We start from the raw sequence: 13,258 nt of genomic DNA, 5'->3' as shown, positions 1-13,258 counted from the left end.
CAAAGTGCAAGTAGATAAATAGGTACCACTCCAGCAGGAAGGTAAACGGCGTTTCCGTGCGCTGCTCTGGTTCACCAGAAGCGGCTTAGTCATGCTGGCCACATGACCCGGAAGCTGTATGCCGGCTCCCTTGGCCAATAAAGCGAGATGAGCGCCGCAACCCCAGAGTCGGCCACGACTGGACCTAATGGTCAGGGGTCCCTTTACCTTATTTTAAGACAAGGTGGCTACAACTTGTTCTAGACACCCAGAATTGGGCAGCTGTTTAAGCTACTTAAGCTGGGCACTTAAGCGCTTTTCCTCTGTTGAATACACGTTTCATAAATGCCCACCGAAGACCACCAGGGAGGTAGTCTTGCAGGAACTGGTCCTTTAACAAGTGGTTGCCTGCATAAGGAATATCCACTCTGGCAAGAGGCTCACAGTAGAACTCTGTATTGTTAAAAACATGTTCACCTGTTAAGTAGTTGCAAGGCACTTTGACCCATTCCGCTATTGCAAGTAGTGGCCAGTGTGGTGAGGCAGAGCTGCCTTCTTGCCACAGGTCACTGCAGCTTACCTGCGCAGGTGCACAAGCAGGTCTGCTAGAAAGCCTCTACTGGGGCATTCACACAATACCAAACTCACCACTGCCTTGTCCAGGGAAATAGGAGTGACCCTGGTGGACAGCTTTGCCTCACCTCATTTGCTTCCGATTGTTGCTGCAGGTCCTTGTTGCAAATGGACTCACGTCCATGTTTTGAGTTTAAAAATATGAGTGCAGAACATAAACAAATGAAAGCAACATTAAATGCAATTGCTGACAAAATGTGTTAACTATAAATACCACATGCTTTGTCTTCAACTCTGAGTGCAAGAATCAAGTTGATACCAAACATAAGGGTGTGTACTTTTACAGAACTTCTGGAATATTGATTTATACCCATTGCCATTGTTGCAGTGAACCTATTTTCCTAGCTAAGTTCTCCAATGCAGGTATTTTCAACCTTTTCAGAGGCACTATTAACCCTAACATGGGAACCCTTTCTGAATCTTTTGCCATATATTTGCATGGTGGTGGTGCTTCTATTGTGACCCATCTTGGATGAGGTCATGACCCACCAGCTGAAGACCACTGCTTACTGCATGAGCTGTAACTTTTAAAAATGTAGCAGCTTTTCACTTTTTACACAGGACGGTCCTCACTAAAGACATCCACAACTCCAGTACCTACACAACTCATGGGTCTATATTCAAAGGTTGCTTGCACTTCCATCACACTTCTGTACATCTATAGGTATCTCTGCACATAATTCAGAAACTGAATGCATGCCATTGGCTGTTGAAAAATACTGCATTTTGCATTGAAGTGAGGAGATACAGAAGTTCTCCCCATTGAATTGTATATGCAATGGTACCTATCCCAACTCAATGTAGCTACACAATTATTTAGCCGGCTCACCATGTGGGTGTGGTATGGAGGAGTGCCAATGGTGGGTATACCAAAACTTCCTGCTGCCATTACAAAACACAGTAGCCAGACTACTGAACAGGAGGTGGAGATCTGAATATAAAATTCTAGTTCTGCCAATGTATTTCTGAGCCCAATTCAAAGTGCTAGTTTCAACCTACAATGCATCATGAACCCACTTTCCTCAGGTCAACAGATTACCGCACATCAACACCTGAGGTCTTTCTGTGTGTTCCCTTTCAATTAATGTACTGAGGGTGTTAACGAGAGAGTGGCCCATTTCTGTTGATGGGCCCATTTATAGAATGCTCTCAAACTGGTCTGGTGCAACTTGTCAAGTTTCTGACACCAAGGGCAAATATGGCTTTATTCTCCCAGCAATGTTTATGTGATTTCCTTTTGATGAGCACTTAACATTTTACATTTGTGCTGTTTTGGTATACAGCGGTACCTCAGGTTAAGTACTTAATTCGTTCCAGAGGTCCGTTCTTAACCTGAAACACCACTTTAGCTAATGGGGCCTAATGCTGCTGCTGCCGCGCCGCCGAAGCACAATTTCTGTTCTCATCCTAAAGCAAAGTACTTAACCTGAGGTAATATTTCTGGGTTAGCGGAGTCTGTAACCTGAAGCGTATGTAACCTGAAGCGAATGTAACCCGAGGTACCACTGTATTTCTTATGGCTACTGTATTTTATTATGGTAAATTGCTTTGGAGTGCCCTTGGATGCGTGAAGCAATACGTAAATATGGAACTAACTCGACTTTGTTGACTGAAGGCAAAAGGGGGAAATAATATACATACACAGAAACACAGATTAAAGGAAGGGCTAGCTATACCTCAGCCTTTAAGTCATAACAAGAGAAAGATTCCCCCCCCCCACCTTTCATATTAACATACGCACTAGGTTAAAAAAAGAGACAAGTCAAGTGTTCTGTTTTATGCGGTACAGGTAAAACAGTAGTTTGTTACACTAGTACTGAGGCAATTCAATGAAACTCACAACTGGCTAACAGTGACAAAGCCAACCGCAGATGCTGGCCATGATCGTCGCTGATAATGCTTCCCAACCTTCTGTGCTCAGGGCCTAACAATAAGAGCTGCAAGGTCAATTTTGCTCAACACTTGTCACACGTCACCTAAAAAAGTCAAATTTAATGTTTCATGGTATTTTAAAGTGACTACTAATAACTCAGGTTTGGAGTAGGCAAACTAATTAAAAACATAAGATCACACAATCACTCAACAGGATAACACTTTATAGAAATAGAAATCTGACAATAATAATGTTTATTGTACCACTAACTCGGCACTAGTGAGGTAATCTGTTAACCTGCTTCTATGTTATTAAAAATAGACCCTAACACTGTCATATGGAGATTTCCCCCCACATGCACATTCTATGTAACCAATTAAATAAGGTCAACATCGTCTCATCTTGCTTTGTTGCAGTTCTGGGTAATAGTTAACAGTTTAGCTACAGCTTATTTCAGCAGTTAAAGTACTCTGATTAAACAATAAATCTCACACAGTTCACAGAAGAACCTCTGTAATTCAGCAGCAAAGGATAGAAAGAAAGAAAAGTTAAGGGCGGGGCAGAGAGGAAACGCCCAGGTATTACTGTCCAGAACAGTCTGTGAATGTAGTAACCATGTTTCCTCGACGTTGTGTGACAGTTCTGCAGTGCTTACTAGATCCATGGAATTTATTTTCAGTCTGCATTGTGTGTCGGTGTGTGTTCTCAAACCCATTAAATGAAAACATTTTTTCCATATCTTCAAACATGTCATCAAACAGTCCCCCTCCGAAGGAAAATTCTGGGAAAGAACGTCTTTGCCTGCTGTGAGCATGCTGATGGCTCCGAAAATGACTTTCGAAATGTTTCTTTGACTGTGTGTTGTGGTTTTGGCCAAAGAAGTCAAAGTCTTTAAACAAGTCATCAAAATTGAAGTTAAAAGGCTGCTGGAAAGTATTTCCATTGCTGCTTCGTCCTTCAGCATGGCCAAACTGGTCGTATTCCCTACGTTTGTTTTCATCCGACAACGTTTCATATGCTGTTAAAGAGCAATGCAAGAGAAAGTTTAGCACATGCTCAGAGAGAGAACAGTTTTAGCTCAGTAGAAGTGAATATACTCTGCATGCATGACATATAGTTCAAGGTTCTCGTGTAATAATAATAATAATAATAATAATAATAATAATAATAATAATAATATCTTTATTGTCATTGCCCCCTCTCGGGGACAACGAAATTACTTGGCTGCTCCATCCACCCAGGTAGGGCACTCCACACAAAATCAAATCAACTATAAAAACACTAATTAAAACAATACAGTATAAAACAGCAAGGAAGATTAGATGACTTTCAAAGTCCAGGCTTCCCATTCAGGGCCGAGATCGCTCTGGAGAAGAAGCTGTTCTTAAGACGGCTTGTTCTTGTCTTCATCGTCCTGTATCTCCGTCCCGACGGCAGGAGCTCGAAGAGACAGTGACCAGGATGCGATGGATCTTTTACTATGTCCAGTGCCTTCCTATGGCACCTTGTGGCATAAATCTGCTCTAAGGTGGAGAGTGGGCAGCCAACAATGCTCTCTGCTGCCTTAACAACTCTGCACAACCCCAACCTGTCCCGGGTAGTACAGCTTCCATACCACACACATAAGCCATAGGTGAGCACGCTCTCAATGGCACAGTGATAGAAGGCAAGCAGCAGTTTCTGCGGAAGATGGTTTTTCCTTAGAATTCTCAAAAAGTACAGTCTCTGCTGCGCCTTCTTCACAAGCCCCCTTGTGTTGACACTCCAGGACAGATCCTCTTGTAATTCAATGCCCAAAAATCTGAACGTTGTTACCCTCTCCACACAGACCCCATCAAGCAAAAGTGGCTGGACATTGCTCTTCTGTCTCCTGAAGTCCACCACAAGCTCCTTTGTCTTCCTTGTATTTATGAGCAAGTTGTTAGCTCTGCACCACTCTGTCAGCCGCTCCACCTCATCTCTATAGTCCGTTTCACCCTCCCTTTCAGAGATGAGCCCAATCACGGTTGTGTCATCTGCAAATTTGACAACCCTATTACTAGGGTGAGCAGCGACACAATCGTACATGTAGAGAATATAAAGGAGCGGACTGAGTACGCATCCCTGTGGTGTTCCTGTGTTAGTCCTAAGCATACTAGAGGTATAAGGGCCCAACCGAACCCTCTGGGGGCGGAGACACTCACAATTTGTGCAGCACTTGTGCAGGACTGAGGAAGTTTTTGAGCTTTCAAAATGCTGAAGAACTGCTACATTACTGTTGATACTAGGTCACAGATAGAACACACTCCACAAAGTCAGACAACTGATCCATACAGCTCAGTACACTAACAAGCAGTGGCACTCCTAGGTCCCAGACTTATGCAGAGATGGAACCCAAGACTTCTTGCAAACAAAGTATGTGTTCTACCACCGAACCTTTCCAGATCAGTTCCTCATTCTTTTGAATTTAGAATTCTGACAAAATGTCAACAACTCACCCAAGGACATGACTTGGGCGAACTGTTTTACAAATACTTATGTGAGAGTAAGCATCCCTGAACTCAGTGGGACTTACTTCTGAGGGGGCATGCACAGAATGGCCTGTAAAGATACAGGGCTCGTAGAAGAGCCTCCCTAAGTGCTCTGCAACAACTTTTTGTTTTTTTAATCCACTTGCAAATTCTGCTTTATCAAGGATCACATAAAACTTTTTTAAAAAATATGTTTTTGAGCCTCTCTGGATCTTTTATGCTAAAGTCTCCCTGGATTGATTTGTCTCACGCAGGCCGAAGATAGAAATTAAGTGAAACCAAAATCCGCTTATTAGTTCAATTTGAGTTTCAACTGTAACTATTTTTAGTTACAATTTAGGAGGTGTAGTTGCTGGAAACTACACTCTCCTAGAAGTCAGAGTATAAATATTTACAATAAATAAAGTTGTGCCTGTGTGCAACAGTTTCCAAAGATAGCTAAAAGGGTTATTATGGCCAGATGACTCTTTAATCCCTGGAATATAAAATTAAGATTCTTCTAGTACTAGTTCCTTTTGTGCTCCAAGGAATACACAGGACTCCTACACAAGCAGATAAGTTTCATTAATTTTTGAAAAATGCAAGTTTTCTCTTTTTTTACCCAAAGCAGGATTAAATGTTTGCATCCTACTAAATCAGTGCACATGCAGAGTGACTTCTGTGAGCGCAACAGCATTTCTCTATCTCTTCTCCCCAGGAAGCTGCAACGAGGATTCCCTCAGTCTTCCGGAGCAAATTTGGAGGCAGTGGATGGGAGGGATAGAAAGTTCTATTGCTCCCTGTGTGCAATGATTTAGTTGGATTCAACCAAATATATCTAGCTTTACTCATCTCCATGCAAAGTGGAGATCAAGAAATATCAGGTCAATGTGTGTTTAGTAAAATAGAATAGGATTCTACTTGCCTTCTGCAATTTCCCTGAATTTTGCTTCCGCTCCAGGACTCTTATTTTTGTCTGGGTGGTATTTCATTGCTAGTTTGTGAAACGCCTTCTTGATTTGGCGATCGGATGCAGTCTTGGGAACACCTAGGATGTCATAATAACTTTCAGCAGCCAGGATTAATTCTGTTATCATTAAAATGCAGAGTGCAAATATAAAGACAGCCTGTGTGGTAGCCATTGCAATATTCCTGTGGGGGAAAACAACATGATTAGCCTTTGGCAACAAAGCATCTCACTAGTGAATTATTTACCTTTTTTTAAGGAAAGTAATTTTGAAGCTATATTTTTAGTTTTGCACCAACTTCTCAGGCATTAACAGTTCACGGCTGCAGCTAATATATTTCCTTTCACCATGGATATTAGTAGTTTTCCTTCAGAATAATTTATACTTACTCCTAGCTACTAAAAGATGGATCATTATTTTTTAAGGCATTTTCCGAGCAAGGTGTGATGTAAACCTAAGTTATATTCAAAATAGACCCAGGGAAAACAAATTACTTCGAGTCCATTGCTTTCAATGAATCTACTTCAAATACCAAATATCACACAAAAGGTTTAAACTGTGCAGTCTATTTATTTTTACAGTTTTTAATATACAGTGGTACCTCGGGTTACAGACACTTCAGGTTATGCGTTTCTGGGTTGCGCACCGTGCCGAACCCAGAAGTAACGGAACAGGTTACTTCCGGGTTTTGACGCTTTGCGCATGCACAGAATCACCTAATTGCAACACGCGAGTGCGCAGACGCGGTGCTTCGGGTTGCGAACATGCCTCCTGCACGGATCACATTCGCAACCCGGGGTTCCACTGTACACGCATTCTTTAAATATTATGCCAAATGCTTAGGGTAGGATTAAATGAATGCGTCCCACCAGCGGAAACCCTGTGCAACAACTTCCACTTCCACAATGGAGGTCCCCCCTCCTTTGCCCCCCAAATTGGCTTGGGATGTGTCACCAGAACCCCTGGAATATCCTGTGGTGGGAGGAGAGGGAATCATTTCATCAGGCAAGCCAAAACACTTGCACCAATGGAATAATCAGAAGAGCGTGCCTCTGAATGCTTCCCTTAGATTGCTGCTATTGGAATCAAAGAGAGGTAAGTACTTCACTTTGGTTGGATCAGAGCCACATTTCTATATGTATTTATGGTTTCCACCAAACAAGGGTTTAGGATCTACAGTGGTGCCCCGCAAGACGAATGCCTCGCAAGACGAAAAACCCGCAAGATGAAAGGGTTTTCCGTTGCGGAGGCGCTTCGCAAGACGAATTTCCCTATGGGCTTGCTTCGCAAGACGAAAACGTCTTGTGAGTCTCGCCAATTCCCCCCCCCGCTTCCCCCCATTTCAAAGCCGCTAAGCCGTTAATAGCCTTTTAACAGCTTAGCCGCTAAGCCCGCTAATAGCGCTAAATCGCTAATAGCGCTAATCCGCTTAGCCGCTAATGGGGTTGCTTCGCAAGACGAAAAAACCGCTAGACGAAAAGAATCGCGGAACGGATTCTTTTCGTCTTGCGAGGCACCACTGTATTCTCAAATTTCTGCCATTAAAGATCTACAATCATCAACAAGCACCACAGCAGGGCAATGCTGAATTAGTCCATGTTGGGCTTTTCAGGCCTGCTTAAAATGTCTCCCTACAAATATTAAATTTTCAAGAACATCAGCAGTATCAAGGAAACATTAGGTAACCTTGTAAGGTTTACAGTTTCTGAACTCTGTGTGTGCATATGTGCAGAAATACACAATATGCATGCACGCGTTTCTAAAGATGCCTACTCACATTTGTAATGGCTAAAACCACCCAAGAAAGGGCAAATGTGCATGTCTGTGTATCTGTACACTAAGGTAACCTGGTGTTACCTTATTTTTTCAGTAATGTCAGAAGCAATGGATAAAGTTTGGGCCATTTTGCAGAGGTTGGCTTTATAATCAGGCTTCTCCTTTGTTGCAAAAACACTGCCTGACCTGTGCAAAATAAAAGCAATCAAAATAAATTGTAGCATTCCTTCCACCTGCTGTGTTTCCAGGCGACTCTCAACATACGTTGGGTTTACGTTTGGGGGGGGGTTTCCAAAGTCTTTTCTTCCTGGGGGCCCTTAACGTGCACAAGTTAAATGTAAGTTGCAAGTTACCTGTACTTCAGCCGTTCCCTTTTCATAACAGGATTGCTAAAGACTAAATACATCCCTTAAAAAGAACTGCAGGAGTGGGGGCAGTTCAACAGGTCCCCGTCCCCCCCGCACATTTAGCTGTGTATTTTTGGCATGAGAATGGAGAGGTGGCAGTGAATGGAAATAAGTGCAAGCTTTTTTATTTTAGGGCACGGGGAGCAACAGTGATAGCAAGTGGAAGTAATGTATTATTCTTAGTGTGACTGCCTTTGTTTCCTCAGCCATCAAAACCTAATGCTTACTTCAAGCCCTTTGGGGACAAAGAAAGATGCTGATGAAATGGCTATGAGCTACTCTGAGCCCATGGGATATTGCAGGCTATAATAATAAATAAATAAAATTGATAATGCAGAAATGCACTTCTTAACTACCAATTCCCAATTGAAAATTCTGTTCCCTGCAGTTGTCAACACACATACTGACATTTATCACTTCCTAACATGGGCAATTACAATTTCAATGTGTACACTAATACCGTTTTTGATACATATGCAAATTATTATACGTGTCTATACATGCCTGTTTTGCATCTTATTCCTGGTAATGAGACCACAGCAGGCAAGACTTGGACACAAACAAGTTGTTCTTTATCTACACTCTTACATATGTTACATTCTCCCAAACCCTCCTTCCTTCATTTTCATCTTGCCCCTCCTTCCTTCTACCAAGGCTCTCTAGGGTTGTTTAGGGACAAGCTCTAAACATATACGCACAGAGAAATGAAATAATATAGCCCTAAGGATAAAACAGCCTGTTCTATTAAAGTTTGTACAGCGGTACCTCGGGTTAAGTACTTAATTCGTTCCCGAGGTCTGTACTTAACCTGAAAGTGTTCTTAATCTGAAGCACCACTTTAGCTAATGGGACCTCCCGCCGCTGCCGCGCCACCACTGCACGATTTCTGTTCTCATTCTGAAGCAAAGTTCTTAACCCGAGGTACTATTTCTGGGTTAGCGGAGTCTGTAACCTGAAGCATATGTAACCTGAAGCGTATGTAACCCGAGGTACCACTGTACTTTGCTTTCAAAACTAAATTGTGCTGTTCAACATAAAAATGAAAGTAACAATTGTTCTTTCTATTTTGATTATGTATTCTGTGTTTTTATATCATGGTTTTATTCTGTGAACCACCCTGGGACCTGTGAGTATATGGTGGTATACAAATTTTATAATTAATAAAATAAAAATAGTAACTACACAACATCCCAGTTTGCATGCGATTTTGGTTTTAAACACAGTGTAAGGTAGTCTCTGTGGGAGTTTGTTTGTTTGATTGATTGGGTATCAGAGTTTTAGGGGGTTAACCAGGCTGGGATAGCAGGCTTGTTGGTTTCTGAATGTCTGATGTAGATTTTTTTCAATTTCATTGTTCTGTATGGGACAATGACAATAAAGATTATCGTAACGATTATCATATTGTAAGTAGTGATGAGAATGAAACACTGATGGGAATAAGAAGTGAAGGGTTTGGGCATAATATTGTAAGAATAATTCAGATTATGGTGTGGCCAGGTTCAGGTAAAGGCTGAATAACCTTCAGGGTAAGCTAGAAAGAACTGCTAACTATCTTGTCTGAGAACTGGAAGTCAGGGGGGAAATGTATTGGCACAATTAAGACAATAGGCACCACAATTTTAATTATCAACAAGCAGTGAAAAATTCCTTTTGTGTGAGGTGGGAAGGGGAGGAGGAGCTTCTGCTTTCACTTTTTACTAAGCTGTATTGGACTGGTTTGTAACAACATGGGAAACCAAACTATGGCTTACCAGGACTGCATGAATGCACCTTGGCTACAGCTGATAGTTAGCAAGTAAAGGTGTTAACTAACTACAGTGCAGGATTAAAAATAACAACTAGGGAGGAACAAACCAAACCTCTCCTGGAGACCACATGTTCATGGTACGGCATATTTTGGCTTACTGTGTCATACAAACCAGTCTAACTCTAGTTAAGGAGATCAAACCAAGGTTTAATTGTGGTTTGTTCGAATGAGAGCAAGTGTGGGGAACCTTTGGCCTTCCAGATGTTGCTGAACTACAACTCCTATAGTCCCTAGCCAACAGCCATTCTTGCAAGGACTGATGGGAGTTGTAGTTCAGCAAAAGATTCCCCACACCTGTACAGTGGTACCTCAGGTTACATACGTTTCAGGTTACAGACTCCGCTAACCCAGAAATAGTGCTTCAGGTTAAGAACTTTGCTTCAGGATGAGAACAGAAATCTGGCTCTGGCGGCGTGGCAGCAGGAGACCCCATTAGCTAAAGTGGTGCTCCAGGTTAAGTACGGACCTCCGGAACGAATTAAGTACTTAACCTGAGGTACCACTGTACTAGGACTTGGGCATAAGCTACAAGGCTAGAACTTCGCACTCGCCCTCTCCAAGCTATACTACATGCAAGGACTGGGAACCGTGGTTTAGTCCACTGGTCTTCAATGAGTGTGTCAAGTGTGTCCTGGGACTGAAAAGGGTGAAGATAACCAGTTTAATTTAACTCTAGTTCAGGACAAGCCTCTCCTTTGTAACTTAAATTGCCAGTTTAAAATCTTAATTATTTTAGGTGATGCATTCATATGCTGAATGCCTTGTACTCACAGCTGAGCTAATGCAACCTGTATTCAGATATATTTACAGGGAGAGAAATAGCAGTCTGGAACACCACCCTTTGTAAGCACTTAAACTCACATCTATCTTATTAGCATGCAGTGTAGCTGGAACACAGCTCACCTCCTTCCAAAAGGATCTAGCTCCAGCTTTTCTCCTGGTTTCTTATTTCTAGCTGGTGTGTTTTTTAATGACAGTTTTCCTCCCTCAGCATAAGCAAGCTCAACCCCCACTTAGTTTATATCACCACCTCGCCCACTGCAGCTTAATTTGGATTTGGTTTGTACAACATAAGGGTTGCCATACGCCTGGAATTTCCCGGACATAGCTGGAATACAGCAGTTGTAAACAGTGTCCAGGCGGAAATCGCTGAAATGCCTGGAGAAATCCGGACAATCCATGCCAGAAGTCAAGATTTTGGTAAATTTCCTTAAATAGCTCAAAAACATCATTTTTCAGCAACTACGGGCAAAACTAAAAAAACAAAACAAAATGTGTCCAAATTTTCACTTATTGAAATATGGCAACCCTACACAATGTCACAATAGATGAACATGCCTTATGAGTGAAACACTCTTCCCCCCCCCCCCCAGGTTAACTGCAGCCGACATTAGAATTACCGTATTTTTCGCACCAAAGGACGCACCGGACAATAGGACGCACCTTGTTTTAGAGGGGGGAGAACAAGGGAAAAAAATCCCCCCTCTCTGCCCAGCGCCCCTTCAGCGAAGCGGCAGGAGGCGCTGCGCAGAGAAGGGGAGAATTTCCCCCATCTTGTTTTCCCCCTCTAAAACAAGGTGCCGTTTAAGGTGCGTTCAGTCGCCTTCAGGTGGCTACCTTGGAAGCCTGGAGAGCGAGAGGGGTCCGTGCGCACCGACCCCTCTCGCTCTCCAGGCTTCAGGTTCATTTTGACCTGCTCTTTGGGGCTGGTGGGGGGAAGCCCACCACCAGCCCCAAAGAGCAGGTCGGGGAGCAGCGCAAAGGCGCGCAGCAGAGAGACTCCTGCCATAGCCGCACGTCACCTCTCCAGCCGGCAGAGGGTCACGGGGCTATGCTGTCTTCGTTCCATAGGACGCACATACATTTGCTCTTCATTCATTTGCGTCCTATGGTGCAAAAAATACGGTAAAGAAGAGGAGGAAATACCATAGAGGTCTGCACAGCTAGAAGACCCCCTAGGAGACTAGGGTTCAAATCCCTCACTTAGCCATGTAGCTCACTGGGTGGCCTTGGGCCGCCAGTCACCACTTCTCAGCCAAACCTACCTCACAGGGTTGTTGTGAGAATAAAATGGGAACAGGTGGTTTACAAATGCAAACCATACAAAAATGAAAATTAAAGTCCAGAGCTCAACTCAGGTATGACCCTGACCTTGGACACCTCTCTCTCTCTCTGCCCCTCATCTATCTCACAGGACTGTTGTGAGGAAAGGGAGGGAGTTGAGAGGGAGAGAAAGGAAAAACTTTGATCCTGTTAGCCATCCTAAAAAGAACTTGAGGTGACGGGCGAGGTTAAGACATACTTGGGGAGAGAAATAGAAAACACTACACAGGCCTTATTCCTGATGCATAAAAAAAACCTCCCAAACCTTTAACAACCGATCTCACAGCTACGGAGACTTGGTGGGTGGAGGGAAGGAACCCCCATCCCGCCAACTCATAACCATTTAGGTTTTTCCCACCTCTGAGGGAGCAGAGAGGAGATGAAATGGGGCAAAGTGATGTTAAGGGGGGGGGGGAGGAAAGGAGGTTAAAATGGGACAGGGGTGAAAAGGGGAGGAAGGAGAGTTAAAGTGGGGTTTAAAAGGGATGTTAAAAGGGAAGAAGGTGTGTTAAAGTGGGGTTTAAAAGTGGGGCAAAGGGAGATTAAATGGGGGGAGGGGGTTAAAATGGGGCAGGGGTTAAAAGGGGAGAAACCTGTGTTAAAATGGGGTTTAAAGGGAAGCAAAAGGGGGCAAAGGGGGGTTAGGAGGTTAAAATGGGGCAGGGGGTTGAAAGGGGAGGAAGGAGTGTTAAAGTGGGGTTTAAAGGGAAGCAAAAGTGGGGCAAAGGGAGGATTAAAAGGGGGGCAAAGAAGGTTAAAAGGGAGTCGAAAGGAGGCTAGAAGGGGGAAGGGAAGGAGGTTAGAAGGGGGCAAGGAGTTAAAAGGGGAGTGTTAAAGCGGGGTTTAAAAGGGAAGCAAAAGTGGGGCGAAGAGGGAGGTTCAAAGGGGGGCAAGGGAGATTATAAGGAAGCCACGAGGGAGTTCTCACCCCACCCCACCTTCACGGGAGCAACAGCTAAGGCTTCCCCACTGCGTCGCCGCCGCCCCACTCACCGGCTCCCACATACACACTCCCAGGCGCTCTCCCCTCGACGCACCGCTGCCCCTTCTCCGGACCGCTCCTTCCCGCCTCTCGCCCTCCCCTTTTTATAGCCTCGGCCCAGAGGAGCGTCGCCAGGACGGAGGGGCGGGGCCGCTCCTACCACCACGAAGCGCTCCCTGATTGGCCGCCCGCGGGCGGCTGACGCGGCGCGCCCGCTTTCGGCGCACGTGGAAGGAGGCTG

At 44.0% G+C, this 13,258-nt stretch overlaps 1 protein-coding gene across 1 annotated transcript; it reads right to left on the bottom strand.

The window, feature by feature from the left end:
- Positions 1-2,374: 2,374 nt before the first annotated feature.
- Positions 2,375-13,169, bottom strand: DNAJB9 (DnaJ heat shock protein family (Hsp40) member B9). The gene is made up of 3 exons (XM_028722240.2): positions 13,029-13,169; positions 5,900-6,126; positions 2,375-3,503 (listed from the first exon to the last, which is right to left on the bottom strand). Exons 2-3 carry the CDS (start codon positions 6,114-6,116, stop codon positions 3,067-3,069), a joined length of 654 nt encoding a protein of 217 aa, XP_028578073.2. The 5' UTR covers positions 6,117-6,126; positions 13,029-13,169; the 3' UTR covers positions 2,375-3,066.
- Positions 13,170-13,258: the final 89 nt, after the last annotated feature.

Source organism: Podarcis muralis, chromosome 3 (assembly GCF_964188315.1).
Source record: "Podarcis muralis chromosome 3, rPodMur119.hap1.1, whole genome shotgun sequence".
Classification (NCBI taxonomy): Eukaryota; Metazoa; Chordata; class Lepidosauria; order Squamata; family Lacertidae; genus Podarcis; species Podarcis muralis.
The sequence above is the reverse complement of the archived record's forward strand: the minus strand, read 5'-3'. Positions and strand labels throughout refer to the sequence as shown.

Bases quoted from the DNA above. Each gene is read 5' to 3' on its own strand.
- DNAJB9 (XM_028722240.2), bottom strand. From the start codon at position 6,116: ATGGCTACCACACAGGCTGTCTTTATATTTGCACTCTGCATTTTAATG. The intron at 3,504-5,899 runs GCAAGTAGAATC...GCTCTTTAACAG, and splicing joins ATTCAGGGAAATTGCAGAAG to CATATGAAACGTTGTCGGAT.